Below are 25,403 nucleotides of genomic sequence, written 5' to 3' on the forward strand. Positions count from 1 at the left end.
TCCTCTCCTCTCCTCTCCTTTCCTTTCCTTTTAGGATTAGGAGGGCAGTATGAGTCACCAGAACCACGTTTGGTTGTTTTAGATCAGTGGTTCTCAACCACTTCAGGCCGTGACCCCCAAAATGATCATATTTTAACTGGGACCCCCCCACCCTGACGAGCACTAAGAGTTGAGGCATTACATTTTGTATAATATGGTTCTATTGTGAAAATAGCAGATCTACATGCTCACAACGCCTCGCAACACGAGGTGTTGTGAGCATGTAGATCTTTTCACAATTTCTGCCTCTAATATTTGAGAATTTGGCCAATGTTTAATTTGTCATTTTAGAGGTATTAAAAAGTCCTTACATTGACACTTTAGAAATGTGCAGACACCCTTTATGCACTTAAACTTTATGTTAGTTTGTTTACTGAGTGAGAAAACAATGTTGCACATTAAGTTTATCATCTGGGGACCCCCCCAAATAATTTGGGGGCCCCCTGGTGCTCCCGACCCACAGGTTGAGAACCACAGGTTGTTTTAGATGAATCTATCATGGTTAAAATGGAGTTTGAAGTTACAATGGCTTTGTATAGGAAGGGGTCATGTCTGATAAAATGAATATCAAAATATCTAACCACTGAATCGAGCGAGGCCCTGATCCAGAGAAGGTTTAGAACCACCACTCTGTGCTATGTTGTCATTTCCTACTGTCCTGTATACCCATATTGATGACATTTTGATTGATTGAATATTTTATTATTCACAATGAACAAACAACACATGTACAGTAGTCACATTTAAGATGCAGCACGGCACAGGTACAGTTTGAACATCCTGCCCAACAGCAACATCCCGAATAAGGCCTTTTACAGTTTTGTTTATGTCAGAAGTCCTTGGCACTCAAATGTCAAACATAGAAACAATAACATATTAACATTCGTTGCATTTACAAAATAAAAATACATTATATAAAGTGGGGGTAGGTGGTAGGGCATTCACCGAATATTCGAATATCAAAGTCACTAATCGACGTTGTTCACCGAAGTCGAATATTTGCTTTTTTTTCTGCTTTTTTTTGTCAATGCCCTTTTGGATGAATTTGTTAATGCTCTATACCAGGGTTTCTCAAACCTTTTTAGGCTGTGACACCCAAAAATAAGCATATTTGAACAGGGGTCCCCCACCTTGACAAGCACTTGGAATTGTAGGTATTACATTTAATGTGACTCGGTTCCACAGATAAATATTGTGAAAATAGCAGATCTACATGCTCACAACGCCTCGCAACGCGAGGCGTTGTGAGCATGTAGATCGGCTATTTTCACAATGTTTGCCTCTTGCTTACTTAATATTTGACAGTTTGGACAGTTCTGTCGAATATTCGACTATTCGAATACTTTGAGGTCGAATAATTCGAATACTAAAAATCACTATTCGTGAATGCCCTAGTGGGTGGTAAGAAAAGGGGGGAGGTGGTCTCACTTCTCGCCTGTCTTATTGGAGAAGTGATGACTACACCTCTGGTCACCTGAAAGGTGAATCTTCAGGGCCGTTTTTGAAGGAGGCCAGCGATTTACATGTTTTAAGGGAAATCGTCAAGGAATTCCACACTTGAGTGGCAGTGTTGTAAAAGGAGAATTCTCCCATATTTGTACTATGGGTTTGTATTATCAAATCGTTATCAAATGGTTGTGTTCATGTGTCATCACATCACACTGTTTCTCACCCCTGCTTTCTTTCTCTACCCACTCTTGAAAAACCTTAGGTAACCAAGATCTTCCAGAAAAAGAAGAACTCGGTGACCTACAGCTTCAGACAGAGCTTCTCCCTGTATGGCATGCAGGTCATCCTGTTTGATAACCAGTGTAAGACAGTCTCTTCTATCTCCTCACACTCACTCACGTCCATGTGTTTACACCCAACCCGCGCGGCGCTTTGCATTTAAACCCCGTCAGGCCGTCACACATCTTAACAGCCATGGGAAAGTCGAGCCGATGGACCGTGACTGTTTGTTTACGCTCTGCAGACTGCAGACAGACTCCACGCAACGTGTCTGAACGTTTGTTGTGGCGATCAATGTGCCATGTGTTAATCTCTCTCAGGGACGTGCAGAGAATGTTAGAGAGGCAGGGGCTGAACTTTCTAAAATGGCCTTTTGGTGGAAATATCGAAAATAGCCGACCTCCAAGCTCACATCGTGCCGCACTGCGACACGTTGTGAGCTTGGAGGTCGGCTATTTTCGGCACTTGAAACCACATTAAACTAAGTATAATCAAGTCAATACTGGAGATGTGGCGTAACGCCATGGATTTCTACACAGAGAAGGCAATTCTTTCAACATGAGATGCTGCATTCAAGTTTATGACAGTTTGGACAAGGTAATTCTCTTAAATGCCTTCAGGTATGGCATGGAGAGCATTTGCATTTCTTTCACCACAGTAAAAACTGCATTCATGGTCTGGAGAGGGCACTTTTACAGACGGATAAAAGGGCAGGGGCTATGTGTGCACGTGCCTGATGTCTCTCTCTCTCTCTCTCTCTCTCTCTCTCTCTCTCTCTCTCTCTCTCTCTCTCTCTCTCTCTGTTTCCCCGTCGGCGCAGATTACCCAAATGGAATCAGGCTCACGTCAGCCATACCAGGTGCAGACATCAAAGTGCTCATCAACTTTAACGCGCCCAACCCCCAGGACCGCAAGAAGTTCACCGACGACCTGCGGGAGTCCATCGCCGAGGTCCAGGAAATGGAGAAATACAGGATAGAGTGTGAGCGGACCCCCCCCCTCCTGTCTGCCTGGAGCTAGTCAAAAATAGCAGATCTACAAGCTCATAGCGCGGCACCGAGTGCCGCGCTATGAGCTTGTAGATCTGCTATTTTTGAAAGGTTGTTAAAATTTGTGCGGGTCTTTGAATATATGTATTTCTACAGGCGAACATTTGTAACTCAAGTATATCTTTCTTGGGGTCCCTGGAACAAAATGTTTTGAGATGTGGGGTCCGCGGTCAAATACATATAATTCTGTTAGGATTTAGTAGTAGACATTTTGTAGAGGGGTTAAAGAGGGATACATTTGTAACCCTCTCTGAGTCACAGGGGAGCGTGTCGATGTTTGCAACGTAACATTTGTTCGCCGTTCCATTTGTTCGACCCGGGTGAATGTTAACGACTATGCCTACACCTAACCCAAACTCCTAACCTCGGTAAAACTATGCCTAAACCTAACCCTAACCCTTAGTCGAAATAATGACACGTAGAACTGTCTTTCTTTTCTTGGAGTTACAGACTCTTAAAGAGTTAGTAGAGTGTGAGCAGACCCCCCCCCTGTCTCCCCTCCTGTCTCGCCTCCTGTCTGCCTAGAGCAGTCAGTGTTGAAGCAGAGTAAAGTAGAACCAGGCCATGGCTGTTGTTTATGTGGGAGAGTGTTTACACAGTCCACAGGACGCCTCCCAGAGGGACGGCAGTTATAGTGAGCAACGGGCACACTGTAAAATCCTTGGCTGTTCGAACGGCACACATCATGGTGGATCCCCTTTTATGGGTGCAGGTTTTATCGTGGACAGGCTCTTCAGTCATGTAAAAACTGAACAGAGCATGTTAGAAAGTTCTATTTTTCTTTTACGGTGTGGCAAATGGTGGGCGAGCCATCTTGAATGGTGTGTGTGTGTGTGTGTGTGTGTGCGTGCGTGCGTGCGTGCGTGCGTGCGTGCGTGCGTGCGTGCGTGCGTGCGTGCGTGCGTGCGTGCGTGCGTGCGTGCGTGCGTGCGTGCGTGCGTGCGTGCGTGCGCGCGCGCGTGCGCGCGCGCGCGCGTGCGTGCGCGTGTCACCTAGAGGGGCGTCTTGGGTGGTGTGTGTTTTAAAAAGCTTAAAATCTATTCTAAAAGTGACTGGTAGGGGGCGCCAATGGGCCAAGCGGTTAAAGGAGTAGTTCACCCAAAAAATATATATATTTTCTATCAATTACACACACCATGAAGCCTTGAATTCGTGGAGATTTTTTGTTTTTTGTCGCACTTAAGCCAATAATTTGATTATGGGCAGACACTTCTCTATTAGGTCTCTGCCGGTCATGAAAATATTGGCTGTGTAATTGATAGAAAAGAAGCTATTTTTGGGAGGTGAAATACACATTTAAACCATATACCACATTTGATGCCTGACATCATGTCCTGGGTTTGAAAAAGAAAAAGTGTAGTGCAGCTAAAACTAGGCTTTTGTTGAGTCATCGTTGCGCAAAGGAGTACAGAGTACTGACAAGGGATGGGACAATAAGCGATATTATCGTTTATTCTAAAAAAAAGAAAGAAAACACTCATGATAATCGTATCGTGGAGATTTAATTTACCGTGATATCGTCCTCCATCATGCACTGATATCAATTCACCTTTTATTTGCCGAGCTGCATATCCGGTACCACTTAAACTCTCAATAATTGGTAAACGGTACTTATAATATACATATTTGATATTATTTTTTTCACTCTCTAACATTTGCCAAAAAACTAGGCAAGCTCACAACGCGTCGTGAGCTTGTAGATCGACTATTTTTTGGCAAATGTTCCGCCCCAGGATAATGGATTTTGATCATCGCGATAATATGGTAAATGGCGATTCTTTTGTCCCTTACAGCGGAGCTGGAGAAGCAGAAGGGCGTGGTGCGCCCCAGCATGTCCCAGAGCTCTGGGCTGAAGAAGGAGGCGGGCAACGGGGGCATGAACCGCCAGAGCCTGGACGACACCTACACCATGGGGGAGGGGCTCAAGAGGAGCGCCCTCAGCAGCTCCCTACGGGACCTCTCCGACGCAGGTACCCCTCTTCGCCTTTTTACCAACCAGCCAGCCATCCAACCACGCAGTGTTTCATTTAAACATCGAAACTTAAAGACGGCTCCATTCGTAAACCCTCTCTGAGTTAGTTTTGGGTAAAACTGGAGTTAAAGCAACACTGAGGATGCGTCTGCTTTGTGCCATGAGGGGAGCATTGTTTAGGAATGGGCTCTTCTCTGTATTCTGGGGTAGTCCGGGCGTTTCGGGCCGTATGTTGATGGAATCGTGCACTTTACGATAAAAGCATGATATTTGGCACACAGTTAGAACATGCCATATGGAACATTTTTGGCTATAGGGACATTTGTGGCAGATTTGACTTGTGGGAGCCAATCAAAAACATTCCTTGGGCTAAAAAAGGACCCCATAAAACTATGGTTTAGTGATGAGTCATCACTTTTCACTGTTTTGTAGGGGGCGTTTTTCAGAAAGCAATGTTTTTCGTGCAAAACACATGCTTGCATTGTATTCAGAATCCTGAAAAAAAACTAGTTTGACCCCTCACATGATACTTAAAGCATATTTTTTTTAAATTATTATTTAACTGTATAGTAAAGTCTCTGAGACCCCAACTTTGATTGGCTCCCACAAGTTTCCCAAGAAAAAAATCTGCGATGTCCCTATAGCCAAAAAAGTTCCATATGGCATGTTCTAACTGTGTGCCAAATGTCATGTTTTTCTCGTAAAGTGCACGATTTTTGCCCGAAACGCTCAGACTAGGGGGAACTTTGGACAGAAATAGCCAGTCTACTACAATCTACTTGTAGATCGGCTATTTCTGTGAAGAGATTTGGTGCAGAAGGAAATGAGCAGAACCCAAGAACAGAGCTAACTCTGGTATAGAAGACCCCTGCTCTACCATACAGAAATAACAGTTTATTCATTAAACAAGATCCCGGATTGTAGCTTTATCTACTGTAGACATACTGTATCTACTTCAAGCCCCAGCTGCAGCATTTTACAATGGACTCTGCAACCGAATACAACTAGTAGTTGTTCAGAAATACAGGCTCAGTCCATATTTCTATTATATTTGTCTTTGGATTGATGAATGAAATTGATGGGCAGTTGTCTGTCGCCCCCTCCCCCCCACATTATTTTGAAACCGGTTTTGTTTATGAACGATTCCATGTATGTTTTTTTTCCCTTCTTCTTTTCATGTCACATGTTTACCTGTCATTCCTAAATTGCGTTCCTGAAAACATTCCACGAGAAGAAGCCTCCCTCCTTGCCTGATCTTGTATTTTTCTTAACTGATTCAGAAATCACCGGCCATTCAATCATCTCGACTCATGTTATATACCGTATATATATTATATATCGTCGTTGTCGGGTAGAAACCTTGTATCTCCAAGTTTCAAATTTGTACGTTCTTTTGCAAAGTAAAGCCCCGCTTCACCATACAAGGCCGTCGCACAAAAGTACTGAAAACAGCAGATCTGTGCGAGGCGTTGTGTGCTTGTAGATCGGCTGTTTTCTCTAGTTTAAATCATTTTTAAAATGATAAATGCAAAACGAACGGTTTTGGACATACAAGGTTTTCACCCAACAACGACGATATATAAAGATATATATCTGTGAAACTAATCAAATGCAGAACTTTAATTTAGCTTCGGCCTATCTGTGCTAACAATCATTTCCATCCATGAATATCGGTGTCCAACATACAGTAGCTCCCTCCTCCTCCTGTCTCGACGTGAAGCGACGTGCTTTGAAAACGCACCTTTCCATTCATTACTGTGTAACGTTATGTTATTGGTTGATTAACTTGATACCAAGTCAGGGGGTCCTCTCTCTCAGTTGACGCAGTAAAGATTGTATCCTCACTTTCTTCATTTAAGAAAACAATATTGGTTGTTCAGTCAGCGATGAACTTGATAGAACTGATGATCCTTCCACTTTTCTCTCATGTGTTTTTTTTGTTGTTGTTTTATTTTTGTTTTTTACGTTGAGAACTTTCTCTATGCAGGATGTGGCATGATAGTGGGATCATTGTTGTGTAACAAAATGTTTTATTTGATTTCTCCTTTCTCGCCATATATTTCCATTTCACGCGTACTTATCGTTATTCCCATTACACATCAGGGTTTCCTCCTGGTTATGTGTGATAATAATCAGTCATGTAAAATCATTGGCTGAGTGTGTGTTTGCCTGTTACATCCCAAACATGCCATTGTATTGCTTTTGATGTCTCTCTTCTCCTCCTCTGTGACTGTCACTACTGCTGGATTCAAGCCACCACTCGATTCTACCTTAATGACAATCCTCATCTTGTGACAACGTTAAAGATCGGCTTGTCACATTTGTAACAGGACAAACTGTGTGTGGGGAGAAAAGTCGCCGAGACACTGTAGGTCATCTTCAGGTGAAAAGTGCACCACCTTTTGACTCTCAGGGGAACCACGTCCCGTCAGGGAGCTTCGATCTTAAAGGCCATGTACACAGGAAGTAGAAAACAAATGTAGTTTATGTATTTGAAGGGCTAAAGATAGGGAAATAATTATTATAGCCAGAAGATGGCTCTCGGGATTTGAAGCAGATTCTGATGACATCACTGAAACTCACCTTCACGTGTCATCGGGTGAGGTTTTTAGTGCCGACAAGAAAAACTGCTCTGAGCAGGAAATACCCAAATAAGGCATTTCCTGTGTACAGTCCCTTTAACTGAGATTCAAGTCGACTTACCGTAGGTACATTTCCATTTGAGCTTTCGACTTTAGTTTAGAGGTAAACGACACAGAATGATGCTCAAATTATTGAACGAATCCGAGTTGAACCCTGAATTAAACTAAGAAGACTACACCCTAAAGATAGCCACAATACTCACCACCTGACCTGTATCCCCACACGCCCAACCGACCGACCCCCATTGATTCTCTTATCCCCGTTCTACCCACATTTTGTTACCTTTTATACCGCACAGTCACAATCTCCTGCACTGCTCCCCTATGGGACCGGAGGGCCACCCTGTGAGCCTCTGTAGTTGTATCCAGGAGTACTGTCCATCTCTAATCTGTGGTTATTGCATGTCTCGGGCAGGCAAACGGGGGCGTCGCAGCAGTGCAGGATCACTAGACAGCAATATGGAAGTAAGTTGGAAGCAGCTGGTATCCAAGCTACTCTCTATGTGATGATGTGCACTGTAAAAAAAAAAAAGGAAAAAAAAAGAAAAAAGAAAACACACCATTTTATTTTTTTATCGTTTTGGTCTTGCACCCTCTTTTGCTTCATAGACAGTTCATTCGTTGTTGTTTTCTTTTCTTTTTTTTTATCATTTATTTTATTCCTGGGATGCCTTTTATTGCCGGCCTTGCCTCGGTCTTAGTGTGCATGCGTTGGGCTGCCTGCCTCTGGTCCCCTCGCCCCCTGTATGGACGTCACACTTCTCCTGTTTTTGGTCAAGTTATGTGGCCAATATGAAACAAGCATGACTCCTACTAACCCCATACACCACCCTCCCCCTCTCCTTCAGTCCCCTCTGTCCTCCTCCCCCTTGCTGTCTGTCTTTTCTTATCATTTCCTGTCTTTTCATTCACTCACGTCCGTCGAGCAGCCAGACTTTTCTTTCGGGGGTCCTTTCCTGCCCTTCGGGAGGGGCAAGGGGTTGCTAGTTAGAATCTGTCTGCAGCCCCCCCCCTACCACCTCCCCCCAGGGCCACATGGGTCTGTTTTCCTTCCTATGAAAAGGAATCATCCAGGCAGGAACATACTGTACTTAGTAGTTAGAGCCCTTTTTACAGGTTTATTATTAAGATGTGGATTTCATTCATTCACCCTTTTTATTCATTCCATGATGTGTCCATGAGTCCATGTGCCGGGTTGGAGTCGAAACCCTCTCTGACGAAATTTCATTCTACTTTCAAATAAAGTCCCACCACCACAGACGTTCTTCAGTCGTAGACGAAGCATCACGCATGGGACCAAGGAAAAGCCTTTTAAAACTAAATAAAAAACATAAAAAAAATAAAAAAAATAAATGGAATTAGAACAGTGGTTCCCAAACTCTTCTGGGTCTGGGCCACCCATGGGCCCACCCATGCACTTAACATGCCCGTCCTTCGGAGCTGCTGTGTTGAGTGATCAGATGGGTGGGACCGCATGCATTTTCAGAGCAGGTTTATTTCGTTGTTGTCGGGTGGAAACCTTGTCTGTCCAAAACCGTTCGTTTTGTATTTATTATTTTAAAAATGATTTAAACTAGTGAAAATAGCAGTTCTACAAGCACACAACGCCTCACGTTGCGAGGCGCTGTGTTAGGCGCTGCGTGCTTGTAGATCTGCTATTTTCACTAGTTTTGTGCGACAAGTCTTGTATGATGATGGCTTTACTTTACGAAAAAACATACAAATTTGAAACTTATATAAGATACAAGGGATACAAGGTTTCTGCCAGACAGTGACAATTTGAATTAATCAATTGATTGTGTTCTGGCTTGGGTCAATGGAACTAAACATGGTATACTTTTTAAGTTCCTATTTCTCTGTATCACGGATAAACAGATTTGTCAAGGTTTTTAAAGAAAAAACACCATGACTTGGAGCTTGGCCAATGTGACCCTGGGCGTACAACAAACTTTGGGCGATTTGTGCAAAGATGTAGGCCAGATGTAGGCAAAGCTTTGCGTCCCGGACAAAGACCGATGTCGGAGCTTAGCTCCTTCCAGGACCACCACTCAAAAAAATATATAATTAAGTTCAGTTTTTATAAATGTTATAATATCAATCAAATATTAGGGTTTTGCAAATTATTCGAGGGGAGGGGGGCACTTGCAATATCCTGATGGGCCTCCGGCAGGCCCAGGCCCACAGGTTGGGAATCGCTTCATTTTTTAGAAGCAAAACTCATTAGAGATTGTATTACTTTTACTCTGTGATAGAGTTCTCAAATTCTTCCCGAACCCGACCTGGCATTTTGGGCCGGATAGGGCCTAAAATGTATGCTAATTAGTTGGGCCAGGCCTCGCGTTAGCCCAGTTAAGGGCCCAGTTAAGGGCCCAGTTATGCCCCAGTTAGGGCCGGGCCTTCATTTTCAGGCCCGTCGAGAACTCTAAAGCTCATGGCTTGTTGTAGAACTGGAGCCTTCAGACCAAGGGAACAGTGTGACGCAGCAGCGCCACACAACCAGAGCTCCGTCCGTCCCTGCTGCCTACTGCCGTCTAGCTGAACGCTGTCCCAGTGTGGATGGAAAGTCTGCCTGTCATACACCCTCTGCATGTGGCTTCTAAGCCTCCATCGATTTTTAACATCGTGCATGTGTGGCTCCCGGCAGGTTCCCCCTCCAAAGTGTTTCCCGACTGCAAGCGAAGAGAGAAATGTGCATTTTAATGTGCTCCACGTCTTTGTCATTGTGTAGCGTATTATATAAAAAAAAGGATTTAAATGAGCCTAATTTATGCTTCAAAGTTGTAACGGTGGTGTCCTGTGTCGAAAATGGATATTTTAGGCGCCCGGACACCATCGTACGACAAAGTGTAAATTAGTTGTTAGATTAATTTGGGACCCAAAGCTCTAAATGTAAACATTTTTTGTGATGTTTGGCCATCAGTAGAGGCATGATGTGTTGTCAAAGGTGAAACATTCATGTTCTCAGATTTTTTTTGTTTGTCATTTGCATGCCCAATAACATATTTTTTCTTTTGCTACTTATTGTTTTATCTTAAACATGCCGTCTGTATGAGTCCTTCAGGCAGAGGTGCAAGGCACCTATTTAGCGTAGCAACGGTGCAGTAGAACTTGCGCTAAACGTCTGACCGGCACGCCTGTCGTTGCCTCCCTTCTGTCCTGCAGGGGTCCATCATTAGCAGCCCTCACACCCGCCGGAGAGCCACCACTCCGCGCGGCGAGGGAGCCCCGCCCCGCGGCCACTCCTCCATCCCCAGCTCCGCCTCCACCGGGAGCATCCTCGGCTCGCTCTTCGGCAGCAAGCGAGGGAAGCCCCCCTCGTCCCACCCTCCCATCCCTCAGCAGCAACAGCAACAGCAGCAGCAGCAGCAGCAGCAGCAGCAGCAGCAGCACCACCCCTCCTCCTCCCAACAGCCCGGGCACCCCACCCTCATATCCCACAAGCCCCACCCGTCCAACCTCCACCACACGGCCCAGGGGGTGCAGCAGCACTCCCAGTACTGCCAACAGGTCCAACAGAACCCGCCGCCCTACCACCACCACCACCACTACCACCCGCCGCCGCACACGCAGTTCCACCAGCACCCGGCCTACACGCACAACGCGCCGCACCAACACACGCACCCTCCCCTGCCGCCGCAGCACGCCCACCACAGCCAGCACTCTCACCACCTCGCCTCGCACTCCCAGCACGGCCCGCACCATCACAGCCAGCAGCCGGGGTCGGCCGGGCCCAGCGGACCCAAACCCAAACACAGTGGCATCAGCACCGTGGTGTGATGGTTTTCCTTTTTTTTCCTCCTCCTCCTCGCAAAAGATGGAGGGGGGGAAAAAGGGAGACACGGGCAAAAAGTAGTGAGAGGACTCGATGAAGGAAGGCAACTGCTTACAACCAAAGGGACTGACTGGCATAAGTCTGCATACGGCCTGTCCACTGTGTTTAAACTGCTGCTGTGTGTGGGAGTGGAGACGGATCACAGGCAGTCACCTAGTAACCCTATACAACTCCCCGAATAATATGCAGGATGGAAACCCGGACTCAAATCATCCCGCTTATGGGGCCTTTGCTAAGCTCATCAGGGTTCCACGGGGTGCGTTGTGTGTTAGGAAAATGCCTTTTGATTTTCCATAAAACTCGCTCTAATACCAAGCCGTGATGGATGAAGCGAACGCTGGTTTTCCTCAACAAAGCCACAACCACACGCCATTGCTCCATTCCTTCCGATAAAAGCGCTGTCTTCCCTTCAAGATAATCAAGAGGAGAAAGAAGGCATCCTGGGTTAAAAGTCGTACGGATAAAATAACGGTGGGGAATGCTTTTCTCTAAAAAAAAAAACAGCGATGGCATAATTATATTGTACACAGTCTTTCTGAAGAAGCTAACTTTCGACACTGCTTTCTTTGGGTTTTGCAGACGCTATTATCATTTAAGAACCGCTACTTGTTGTTGCCTCCTGTAGTGCTCATGCGTAGTGAAAAAGCTAGATATAATCATTTCACACTACCTTGATCAACGGACGGGTAAACAACTGAGTAAAACCGTCTCTCAGTCGTAGTAGTTCTAGTGCTGTATTTAATGTAGACGACAGCATATACGTGTTGTCTCCTTAGCTCTCATAAATAAATGTGCCAATTACTAATGCATAATCTATTTAGTCAAGACTTCATGTACAGTATATTGTGCGTAAAGTAAAATTGTAAGATTATACTTACATCAATTATTATTATCAATGAAATGAATTTTATCAGTATTATACTGGGCTCTATGGTGACAGATACACAATACAGTAGATCTGGAAAAGGAGAGAACCCCCATTCAGTCTGGCCTATAATATAATCGATTATGGAATCGTATTTCTTTCTTTTTTTCTTTCTTTGCCTTTCAATTTGATGGAGAGCCTTTGGATGGCAGCTGTAGTGTACGAGTCCTGAAGTGTGCGGCTGGGCTGTTTTTCGGGGGCCGTTTCCCCGGTCCGCTCGCTCGGAGCAGATGGTTCCTGTTGCTGGGTCGTTTTGGTCCCTTTAAATCTCATGTTACCACTCATACTGTGGCTGCTTAGAGCTGTACAAACTAGCGAGGATTTGTAGTGAAAAGGTGTGAGATTTCTTTTGAGGTAAAAAGGCACCTTTTGGACCTTTCAGGCAGTTTGGAGTGTACTTCAAGGCTTTGTGGCTTCGAGTCACATCACAGATAGACAGGGGTGTCGCACCAAATTCTGGGCCCTGGGTACAAGGATTCACTGCGGGCCCCCCGTGAATGTTCTTCACAGGGGGAGGGGGTTTAACCCATTTAGACTGGGAACGCATTATTATGCATTATTTTGTGCTTTAACTATTGAAAAGCTTCGGTGCCACACTGTGAGCTTGTAGATCTGCTATTTTTCAATAGCTAAAGTATAAAATAATTCCAGGCTCTTCCACCTCGGGCCTACCTAGTAACTCAGTCCCACTTTCCCCCCCTTGTGACGCCCATGGAGATGGGCCCCCACAGAACAAGTTGCATCGTCTCCCTTCGTCTTTTAACTTCCCGCCCGCCGTTCCTATTTTTAGGCATGTCGATATAGGTGAAGTTTTTTTCCAAAATGGCGAATTTAATGGCGAAAATATCTACAATATCTAACAAGCTCACAACTTGTGAGCTTATAGATCAGATATTATTGCTAGTATAGCATAGGGCTAACATGGTTGAATATGCAACAGCTGCTTTCCTGACTCTTAAAAACAAAAAACAAATAAACAGTACCACGTTTAAATTTAGTTTTTGCCTTGATAAATACGTTTTTTTTTTCTTTTTTTTCTTCACCACCAGCCAGCTTTGGCGAGTGAATAAAATCAGCTCTTATGTAGTGAAGTATCTTTTTTGATTTAAATTGTGTTTCGTTTTTTTTTTACACGTGCAATATCTTTGTCCTGATTTTGTACATTCAGAGCAAGCGAAGGCGTCGATCCCTCCAGACGAGTCTGTTTTCGTTTTCACGTTGTGTTATTTATTTATTCAGCTTCGGAAAACCCCTTTTGTCCGTCTTTTTTCGGAGTAAATTAATTGTGACTGTCCTCGTGCGTCTCCGAGAGGTACGGTCTTGGAGTTCAGTGGAATGTCTTACAAAAGTGATTTTTTTGCATGTAATGTTATTGATGTGAGGCTACCCTCTGCACATTGTATAACAAAATCAGTGTTACCATAGCGACGAGTTTAAGTGCAATCATGTAAAAAAAAACTACGAAAAAAGGAAAAAAAAAACACAGACTTTTGGACTGAGAGTCTGTCATCATGTTGTCCAGGAAGAGATTCAGGTGACAAAAAATAATACAAGAAAAACAAAAAACAAATATCTTTTTTCATTTCAAGAATATATAAATACTTAGAGATCCCAGTGGAAAGAGGAATGTGTGTATATATTTTAATAAAAAGGAATATGCTTCCCTTTGGGCTGAAAAGAAATATTTTGCTGGATAAGCACACGTGAAAGAACACTTTCATTTTTTTCAGGAAATGCCGTTATAATACATTATTGAAAAAGCAAAACGGAGCAAAAGGAACTGTGTGTATGGATGGTATGTAAAGAATAACTTTATACATTCTACAAATAAGAGTCTATTATAGTGAGAGTCAACTGTTTGTCCCAATATTCAGGTTGTAAATGTATTTTAACATTCTTGAAGAAAACCATTACCATAAGTCAAGCATATATATATATACTCACATATTTCAAAACGACGGTGAACCCTCACTGTCATGACACACACGCACACACGAGCAGAAATTCAGAGGTTAAAAAAAACATATCTTTATATATGGGACATTAATGGTCAGTTGAATGTGTCTTTCTATTGATTTATATATTTCTTCTATGACTCTGATCTGATATCTCGGGATGATGATGATGTAAGACAAAAGCAAACAAAAGAACAGACATCTCTAATGTCGGTGTGTGTTGTAGTGCTTCTAACGTCCACGGTCATCCTTAACGTGAGGAGATAGATAACCCCAATACTGCACTGACTGCATGATTCTGATGCATCGTGTATCCAAATTCACTGTGAGCTTAATGGAGAAGAAGAAGGAGAAAAAAAAGACTTCAAACTATTAATAAATGTTTTGGCATCTGCACAGTCAAATCCTCTGTGTTAATTCAACTCCAAGAGAGTACAAATGGAAGCAAAATGGACCCATTTGTATACTATTGGAGTTACAAACCTTTAAGGGTCCATTTGGTTCAAATGTTTGTATTAACGCAACACAATGAATTTTTTTGTGTAAATATATTTTTCCTTTTCTTTGGTTTCTTGTTCATTTGGAATTTCCCGGTGTTGTCCTTTGCTCTTGCTGTTCTATGTTGACGCTGATAGTTATTGGAGCTCGGCATGCGTTTCCATCCACACAGCCATTTGCAAAAAACATAAAATAAGAGCAAACGTTGGAAAAGCCCCAAGGGCTTTCATTGTGTAAATACTAGGGGGAGTTTGATGTGCAAAAAAAAAAAAAAGGAATCGGAAGAACTTGTAAACAAGGGGGTTTATCTAAATATCATGAAGTTGTAAAGGGACCAAGTTGGCAAAGAGGAAAAGAACGCTGTTGTATATAATGTGTATATTATCTCTCTACTCTATTCTGATATCCAGGATGTACACATCATCACCCGAGAGGTTGTCATCATGAACATATCGCTCGTCTCGGAAACTGTCATTTGCTATAGAATCTCAAAAACAGACTGTTAGAAAACGTTTATTTTCTCCCCATTCTGCATCCACTAGAAACCTCTCTCTCTCTCTCACACACACACACACACACACACACACACACACACACACACACACACACGCAGCACCTGCAGTACATCTAGATGCATACAGATGCGTACACGCGCACATCATTGCTGCAAGATGCTCTGTCAGGTGCGAGACACATTTAAAAAACTAAAAGAAAAAAGGGAAAGAACAAGAGTGGCCTCATAATTTCTATGTGCATTCTGTTTGTACAGTGAGTAGTGACTCGGTAAGACCCCAGTTATTGTAAAACTTCAACTGTGACGATGTTGAGAACACAAAATAAACAACTATATGACTTATGGTATGCCGGTCTTGTTCTTGGGTTTATTATAAGTAAATTCATAGTAAAACTACTTAACCATTCAATATAAATGATGTAATAGCAGTGGTGGAAAAAGTACTAAAATGTTTACAAATCTTTTGAAAATAGCAGATCTACAATCTCACAATGCGTTGCACTGCGTTGCATTATGGGCTTTTTTCAAATAGACTAAATACCTATATTTTGACTATATTCGAGTAACTAGTAACTAAAGTTTTCAAATAATTGTAGTGGAGTAAAATTACAAATATTTGCCTCAGAGTAAAGTGGAGTAGAAGTAAAAGTACAGAACATTGGAAATACCCCAGTCAAGTAAATATGTGTCAACATTGTACTTAAGTACAGTACTTGAGTAAATATACTTAGTTACATTACACCACTGGTACTGACTAGATTAGAGCAAGTGGGGTTTTGGGGGGATTTGGCACTACAGTTTATGTTGAACTTAGTATGCATTTTTCTTATCTTCTTCCATTCACCTGTAATGCTACAGCTCTTCCACTAGAGGGCATACTAAATTGATCAGAACCTCAGTAGGAATATTTGTGCTATTGCACCACCTATTGGTTGGTTGAGAGTTGTTCACACAGTGCAGCAGTCTACAGTACCACTGAGTATAGTTTTGCACATTGCAATGAGGGATACTTGGTACCACTGGCAATGTTAGGCTTGGAAAATGTACCAAATGTTTAGTAGGCCTACTGTGTCTTGTGCAACTACATAATATAAAGCGCAAAACCTCCTATCTGCAAATGCTATGATTTTTGCATTTCACTTGAAATGGGTAGGCTACTATAGGCTATGCTGCACATGGCCAGTCTGTCTGCAACATCGTTCTGCCCCTCATTTTGCCAAAAATGTCATGTGACTAGAAATAGTTGATAGGTTTTAATATTAAACACACATTTTCTTTATCATTTTCCCAACAAAGTGATTTTTGCAGATAGGAGGTTTTGCGCTTTGGCCATCGATATGCTGGATGATATATAGGTCTATTTATGTATCTTAACATGAAGACTAACATACAACAATTAGCCTTCATTTTGAATTCAGTCAGACCGTAAGCCACTGGGGTTGGTCGGTACCAACTGAGGGGATTAATGCTCATAGTGATTTTTGTCATGGTATACATGTCTAGAGTTAGAAAATATGTGATAGCTTTGCACCAGTGGTAGCTTTATGGGTGCTATCATGCATTTTATTTTATAACACTAGGCGAAAAGGTCACTAGGTCAATATATGAAAACATACTACTTAACCCCTCTATATAAAAGGTTTTTCAACTAGTTCTGGTACCTCTAGGCATGCTTGAGAACACACTAAAGATGTAGGAATTTATATTTTTTATAAAGCCATCATTTTCAAGATGGCTGCCTGGAGCTTAAATAGCGTTATGATACTGTTCAACCTATAGAAAGGTGGTATTGGTATTCTAACCCAGGCTTTTAGGGTTCAATGAATGTGGCTGAATCAGTGAAATTACCATCAGTTAATTATTTATTGCCAAATCCATTGTATTGCAATGATCCAATGATTGTACAACATTTTGTTAAAAATAACATTGTATTGCAGTTGTGTGAGGGATCTGTGAACTTATGGTGATTCATATGGGTACCTGGGGGGGGGGCATAGGTGTAGATTACGTTTATAAATACAATTGCCATTCAGTCTTAGGCCTATGTGCTAAAGGTCAGGTTAAGTTCTCTCACACCTTATCCAGGTGTCCAAGCAGGCAGCAGCTACGGTCACTGGTTGACATGTAGAGTATTCACCTCACGATTGACATGTTATACAGTCATTCCTCAGCTGCATTGCAATACTGTTGCAAAGTTCAGAACTGGAAATGCATGTCATGACATACAAGACGATACAAAACAGACAGTGAAAGACAGAAAATGCTTTTCACTGGTCTGGAACCTTTGGTTCTTTAGGCATTGTTCTTTCCTCTGAGCTATAAAGCCATCATAAGTCTATGACAACAAAGGTATTAATGTCATAGGATTCAGAAGCCTAAGCTTTCTTTTCATGATTTAAACTTTTTTTTTTTTTTTTTCATTTAGGTGGACAGTGAAAGACAGAAAATGTTCATAAAGGCGTCAAAGGAGATGAATTTCTACCCCTGCAGACTTACTATGGCTCTATAGCACAGAGGAAAGAACTTTGCCTACAGAACCAAAGTTTGGTGGTTCAAGACCAGTGAAAAACATTTCCTGTCGTTCACTGTCTGTTTTGTATTGTCTTGCATGTCATGACTTTTGAATATTTATTAAAAAATAAAAAGATATAAATAAATATAAACTTGACCAAGTTGAAAAAATCCACCAAATTCTCCTCCTCCTGTGGAAATGGCACAGAGCAGAGGCTTTCCACCTATATTTTCCACAAAGGAGGAAAGCTGTGATTTTTCCTTCCTTTGAACACATTGGGCGCTTAAAGTTAAATATTTCAAAAACTACAAATTATGTCAAAGTAAAGATCTCAAGCATGCATGTCCACAGTAAGGTTCAATTTTAATGTGTGATTTTACTTTGAAATGTTTGAATCTGAAAACGTTGGCACCTTGCTGTTCCTACAACCGAGCAACTTGATTCACAATTAAAAAATTCCTACTTAATGGAACACACACACACAACACACACTCTCAAACATTATTTCTTGTGTTATTCTGATTAATTGTTGATAGGTGAAATTAAATAAAAGACAAAGTTAGTTTCATCTTATTCTTATTGATGCTCATAGCCTAAATGCCACTCTGTGCAACAAGTAGAATTTGACTGCAGAAGCACTGGGTCGTGTAAGCAGAATGTTTGATAAGAATATATAATATACAGGAGAACTGTATGCAAAACTATTGAAGTGTAATCATTGTATGTTTACATAATTGTTCAAAGAGTATTTAGTTTGTTTGCTCGTCCTGCTCAATGCAACATACATTGCCCAAAAACAGATCTAGACAGTGCTGACTGCTGATAAAATCTATTTTCATTTGATATTTGAAAATAAAGTAACATTTTCATTCACTAAACGTGGATAAAATATTCAATATTTCTACCATTTCAAAATTCCAGGCACGTCTTTTCAAATTACATGAAACCAATATGACTACAAAATGTAAAATTTAACAAACCTGATACAGGCCTTAAAAAATATGTTCTAAATGTGTCATCTTGCCAACCCATTTTGGCACTGACCCAATTATATAAAGTAAACTTAATAAAGTATACATACAGTATACTTAGACAAAGTTAGATGAGTGTCCACATATATATTCAGTTACTGTTATGATATGATGATGAGTAGCAGAATTTTTGAGTAAGACCCTCTTTTTTAAAGCCTTTAGCCATGTTTTCATAGATAGCTCTTATCTCATCTCAGCAGACAGAGGTATTCCCCTCGCGCTAGACAGAGCCGAACACACGCACTTTCACCAGTGAATCCCTCATATACACTGGTGCTGTTTACATAGTTTGGTCATCTGAAAATTAGCATTATTACCGTTACAAAAAATGGGTGTGGTTTATGTGAACTTGGCACAAGATTAGGTTGAACTGAACAGGACGGAGAAGAGACCTATGATGACTGGCAACACAAGGACTTATCTCCAAATTGTCTCGACACTGATACGTACGTAATGTTTTCAATGTTGTTTACTGTTGGGAGGAGACCCTGTAGGCCTATTGCAGGAAATGGAAAGAAATAAAATAACCCATGTGTTCCAAAGTAACAGTGTAGTTATTATTGAATTACAACCTCTTAATTATTAATGTTAATGCATCATAAACATTTATAATTATGCATAACAACTTATAACAAAGACACTTTATAACGGTCTACACTACGTGTTCTACGGATCCTATAATGCATTATGACCAGCACTTATGATACTTCATAAACCTTGTCATAAGTTATGCATAATTACAAACATTTATAACGAGTGTTATAATGCCTTATAAGTGGACTATAATGCATTATAAATGCACTCAAAATGCGTTATAGACCCGATCTTAATAAACTCCAGACAGACTTTGGTCATGTTTTGGTAATTAACTCAAAAAATGTAGTTGCCATACAGGTTAAAACTGAGAAGACAAATATAAAAGTATATTATGAATAAACATAAATCATTAAAAAGGTGTCACTGGGGATAGTAGTCCTTTGTTATTGCACATAGCACATAAATAACATAGGCCAAGCAGGGGTGGGCAACTTTGATGATGGAGAGGGCCACTATATTTCCACACTCACTCAAGGGCCACATTGCACATAGTGTCGGTAGAAACCTCTTATCTCCATATTTTAACTTTTTTCCTAATTATTATAATTCTAGGCTATGTCACACAAACGTAGCAAAAATAGCAGATATACAAGCAAAAAAACAGCTATTCTTTAATTGGAATCCTGAAAGGTTTAATTTCAAATGCATTTTAGTTATACTTATGTTAACTTAACGAACTTAAATATAAATACATTGGACAACATAATACAAATGTAATCCCAGTCATTATTAAGCTACTAATATACTGTACAGTAATTCAAGTGGGTCATGTTTGCATGTTTAGAATTGTAACAGCTGAAATCAAAAATAATATAATTGTTCTGATATTAACCTTCAGGGCGGGCTGCATTAAGTGAAGGTGAGGGCTGCATTAGGCCTCCGGGCCGCCAGTTGCCCATGTTCATGTATGGCCTGGTGTCTGCTAATGGTTTAGAAGAATACGATGCTAACACAAATATCTCTCTTCAATACTCTGTGCTCCAGGGCTAGCGGTCGTACTGCTCGTGGCTACATCCAGTGCTCAGGCCTCTATCCAGTCGTGTCTCTGTACTGCGCTGCAGCCAGGCGGCCTACAGGTCAACTGCAGCTCCCTGGAGCTAGTGGACGTCCCCCGGCTCCCTCCAGAGACCACAGAGCTCCACCTGCAAGGCAACCAGCTCACCGCGGCACCGCCGGGCCTTTTCGACAGGCTGCCGGGACTGATGAGGGTCTCGCTGAGCGGGAACCCGTTTCACTGTGACTGTGGGATCCAATACCTGAGGAACTGGCTCCTGAGGAACAGGGACGTTGTGTCACGGGAGGAGTCGCCCGTGTGCGCCAGTCCCAGCTCCGTGGCGTACGCCCGCGTCGCCGAGCTCGGCGATGCCCATTTTGACTCCTGCGCCCGGCAAACGTGTGCCGGCGGAGCCTCCTACGCCGTCCTGATGGGGGCGATGCTGTGCGGCCTCATTATCCTGTTGATGTGGGGTCTGAGGCTAGCCAAGAACTCTACCTTCACTCTGAACATCGACGAGAGACACACAGGGTTCCAGGCGGACTCGCTGTGGTCGTTGAAGCCCAAGCACAGGAAGAGGCTCCAGAGTGACGTGTCCCAGGTCTCAGAGGCCTGGTCCAATGATGACCTGGACAGGCCGCTCATTAGGCATAACATGGAATTACTGCCACAAATACTGGACGTCTTGCACAATAAACACAACATAAAGATAAAGTCCACTTGAGAAATATTCTGTCCATATGGATCATGAAGTCTGTAGCCTTCGGTCAGACTCTTTGTCATAGTCCTGGACTACACGCTCAGGAAGGCCATGAGTGGACCAGAGCAGGGCTCTTACACAAAGGAGGTCAAGACGACACCCTGCAGTAGTCCTGACAGACCTAGACTACGCGGGTGACATCAGCCGACTCTCCAACCATGTGGAGCAAGCACAGGAGCTCTTGAGCAGAGTGGAGTCAGAGTGTGCCATGGCTGGTCTTCGGCTGAATGCCAAGAAAACTGAGTTGATCACCTATAACATCCAAGCGGAACATCCACCTCTGACAACAACAGGAGGCACAGCCCTGAAGGAGGTCAAGGACTTCAAGTACCTGGGCTCATGGGTCAACTCAACAGAGCAAGACCTTAAAGTGAGGAAGGCACTTGCATGGAGGGCCCTGAATGGCATGGCCAGTGTATGGAACTCCAACCTCCCCCGACAAATCAAACTCAGCATCTTCTATGCAACGGTAGAGTCTGCTCTCCTATATGGCAGTGAATGCTGGACTCTGAAGCCAACTCAGATGTCTCTAGACGGGTTCTACACCAGAATGTTACGTGTAGTGCTCAACATCAGCAAGAGTACACGTCACCAACAAGAATCTGTATGCTGGAATATTTAGGGTGAGCGATAAAATAGCAGCCAGGAGAATGAGACTTGCAGGATACTGCCAAAGACACCAAGAGCTGCCAGCCAGTAAACTGGTGCTGTGGGAACCAACACATGGGCACCGGTCACGAGGACATCCCATTCTAACATATGTACTCAAGAAAGACGCAGGAGCGCAAAGCAAAAACAAACTGGCTGGATGTATGGGAGAACCCGGATGACTGGAAGCGACGATGGCAGGCTTGTCTGAGGAGGACCTAGAGAGAGACTCAGTAGGCCTACTTATGAATATAGCGAGACCGCTACCTACCGGGCAAGGCAGGAATTTCATGGGGGCCATGAAGTCCATGGCTGTTGTGTCAGGTGTCGCTCTCCATTCCGACTTGTCGCCACTCCGAAATTGACTTCTTATTGTCAGAGTGGCGACACCATAGGGGTTAAGTTTAGGGTAAGGGTTAGAGATAGGGTTAGTGTCGGAATGGAGACATGTCGGAAAGGAGACATGTCGGAGTTTGGTGTTGCCTTTCAAAACATGTATTCCCCGAGGCCATGATGACCTTGATGTTCTAGTTCAAAATAGTGTGTTGCGCATATCCAGTTTGTGGCTGGTGCTGGACAGACTAGTTCAGTTCAAGAGAATAAAAGTCCTCACAACAGCATTGCTCCTAAGTGTTTAGTATACTTTGGTACAATGTTTCGGCTACAGTTGGCTTTCATCAGGTCGGTCGAGACTACTGTATGTTTTGCACCCTGTCCGTCCATCCGTCCGTGTGTCCGTCTGAGGACAGCTAATCTCCGGCACAGTTGGCCCGATCAATGCAAAACTGTACACACGCACTCCCTGGATGGCAGAGCAGAACCTCTATATTACTCCTACAGATTTTGTCTAAACATCACACAAATTGGTACACATATTATCTCTATAGTCATGTGATCAAGACGGATCTGTCAAATTCTTCATATTCCATCCTGATTGGTGAATTTCAAACACAGCTGGCCCACAATAGCCTAACTGACCTGGCGGAGGAGTACTTTTTTTCTTTAATTTATGTAGCCACAGTTCATCCTGAAGGCCAACTGTGGCTGACGCGTTGTACCATGTCATTCTGTTTTTAAGCTAAACACCTAGGAGCAATGCTGTTGTGCAGACCTTATTCTGTTCTACCCACACTGCCCCAGCTAATTTCTCCTTTCCAGGTAATGCGGTTTTTAGACACCAGTGTCTTTAGTTGAGATTCTGAATTGTCAACTCTCCCTGACTCCCCCATCTTCAAATGAGTTACATGTATGAACATTTGACTCAGGAACTTGTACAAATATTGGTAATTTTAACGACCAATAAATGATTTGGGGAATAAATAAAAAAATAGTGAATTAATTTATTTCACCGATAGTTATACCATGTATTCAAAAATAGACCTTAACGCGTAAATTAATTTAAAAATAGACCTTAGCGCTTAAATTAATTTAATAACTTCCATGTACTTAAAATCTTTGTTTTATTTGATGGCCCTTGGTGCCTTTGGCTGTGTGCCTTGACTGCTGTCGAAGCATTTACAACACCAAAGGAAGTGGCCTTGCCTCTACAGTGGTGTAATGTAACTACTTTAAGTACATTTACTCAAATACTTTGCTAACACAACAACCACCAAACCTATTGAACAATTATTTAAAAGAGCTAGTTAAGATACTAGACAAAAAAAAACTCTTACCACCACTTTAACATTCTGGAAAAATATCACTTCCTGAGTTTTGGACATTTTAGGAACTTTAAAAATGCATGTTTAATATAAAAATGCCTTAAAGGAGTAGTTCACCCCCAAAATGACTTTTTTTCTATTGATTACTCATGCCATGGAGAGTAGAGTTCAATAATATTTTTTGTTTTTTGTCGCATTCCTAAGACAAAAATGTGATAACAATAAATTTACCACACATTCATTTCGGATGGTGACCCATTTCGAAACGGGTCACCATCCGGAATCAATGGGGGTAAATTTACTCAAATCAAATTTTTGTCTTAGGAATGTGACAAAAAACAAAAAATATTATTGAACTCTACTCTCCATGGCATGAGTAATCAATAGAAAAAAAGTCATTTTGGGGGTGAACTACTCCTTTAATGGCCTGGCTCCCCCTCCTCTTATGGAATTCATCCATAAGAAGAGGGACATGGTACCATATCAATGGATGCAAATACTGGAACCATCTCCCTGCCAGAATTAGAGAGATCCCCACATTTAGTGCTTTCAAAGGTCACTAGAAGCAGTGGTTAAAACATTCACAAACATGTAACCACCTATAAGTAAAGAGTTGATGCCTGAATGAATTAGACTGTCAGGTTAGTCTTTCCAGTGTGATTTTTTTTTTTTTTACTTTATTTCTGGCACTATGCACTTTGTCGCACTAGGCACCTTGTTCTTGTTGTCCGTTTTGTCTGTTTTCTGTTCTTTTGTTTCTTGTTTTATGTCCTGAGGACAACGGATGAAAATTAGCCTTAGCCTTGAAAATTAGCCTTCCGGCTTGGCTAATTCCTTGCGCAATATGTAGATGTCTCTGTGTTCATGAACTGGTACTGTCCTGTCGAAATAAACAATAAAGTAAACATATAAAATAAAGTACTGTACTTAAGTACTTTACTGGAATATTTTCAACACTATTACTTTTACAAATATTGTACTTTTTCTCCACTACAATTATTTGACAGCTTTAGTCACTAGTTACTTTGCAGATTTAGATTATCACAAAACCACTTCAGCCCTATATACATTTCAGATTACATTTTGATCTACTTTGTAGAGCTGCCATTTTCACTAGTTTGGGTCATGGGAAAAACATCTACTGTAATCTCTCTTTTGGGAACCACTTCAGATGAAATTCCAGATGTGGCTGGAGATATAACAAATGTGCTGTCGAGTACCGAAAACTGAATATACCTTATCATCCAATATTTTAACAGACAATGAAATAATCACTCACACAGAGTTGAGACGGCAACAATAAGGTAACCATGAAGGTTTATTTTTCCCCATGTTATCCTCCCTACCCGTCATGCAGGGACTTTAACTTAACTGTAGCTTGGTTTCCTAAAACGCCAACCTATTTCAGTCGGGTTGTAACATTTACCTCAACAAGTAGGAAATGCATCAAATGAAAATGCATGGTAAATCTTCAAATGAAAAAATATCTTATGTTAGATTTATGTCTACAATATAAATATATATATATATAGCTAGTTACAGTTTTCTGCGTATCTTTTCCTTACTTCTTTCCAAATCCTACAACATTTACAAGGAGGGGTAGATCCACCAGACAGGGATACGGGGTAAGATTCAAACGAGGATGAATAGTTTGGATCTGTGCAAAATGCAGATCAATGCTTCTACACGACTAGACACAAAGCAGACAGACAGCACTATTACAGGACAATATTGCACTCTGAATAGCAATCAAGGTGTTCTTTACAATGAATACATAAATCCATTCATGCATTACTCCGTTAAATGGGTGTTGGCCGTGATGGCGATCCAAAAAAGAAATCCCATCTCTAGAATAAAAGGTAAAACATAACAAAACGAATAACATCATAAAACCATTGAGAACTTTGTGTAATAAATACCGGATGGTTTAAAATAAATGTTGAACACCCATCCAACACATGGCCAGTTTGGCCACAGACAGTTTTTAAGAAATGATTTGCCTTGAAAAAACATACCAGGAAATAAGGCAGTGTTTAAAACGTTTCC

The 25,403-nt window shown here is 42.0% G+C and overlaps 2 protein-coding genes across 8 annotated transcripts in view; both read left to right on the forward strand.

The window, feature by feature from the left end:
• The window catches only part of LOC308291106 (IQ motif and SEC7 domain-containing protein 1-like), a 343,395-nt gene extending 327,924 nt beyond the window's left edge, over positions 1-15,471 (forward strand). For 6 of the 7 annotated variants that reach the window (XM_080733034.1, XM_080733035.1, XM_080733036.1 and 3 more), the window contains 5 exons: positions 1,751-1,850; positions 2,588-2,749; positions 4,610-4,786; positions 7,846-7,895; positions 10,593-15,471. In XM_080733034.1, coding sequence (XP_080589160.1) covers positions 1,751-1,850; positions 2,588-2,749; positions 4,610-4,786; positions 7,846-7,895; positions 10,593-11,207 — 1,104 coding nt within the window. In that variant the 3' untranslated portion in view covers positions 11,208-15,471. The remainder of the gene's footprint in view (positions 1-1,750; positions 1,851-2,587; positions 2,750-4,609; positions 4,787-7,845; positions 7,896-10,592) is intronic. The other variant, XM_080733039.1, reaches the window with a different exon arrangement.
• A 2,532-nt stretch (positions 15,472-18,003) lies between these two features.
• gp9 (glycoprotein IX platelet) lies at positions 18,004-21,012 on the forward strand (the record flags this gene model as incomplete). The annotated part of the gene is made up of 2 exons (XM_080732893.1): positions 18,004-18,016; positions 20,279-21,012. The coding sequence occupies 2 exons, from the start codon at positions 18,004-18,006 to the stop codon at positions 21,010-21,012; spliced, it is 747 nt and encodes a 248-aa protein (XP_080589019.1).
• Positions 21,013-25,403: the final 4,391 nt, after the last annotated feature.

This window comes from Nannobrachium achirus (assembly GCF_963921795.1).
Source record: "Nannobrachium achirus genome assembly, chromosome: 9".
Lineage (NCBI taxonomy): Eukaryota > Metazoa > Chordata > Actinopteri > Myctophiformes > Myctophidae > Nannobrachium > Nannobrachium achirus.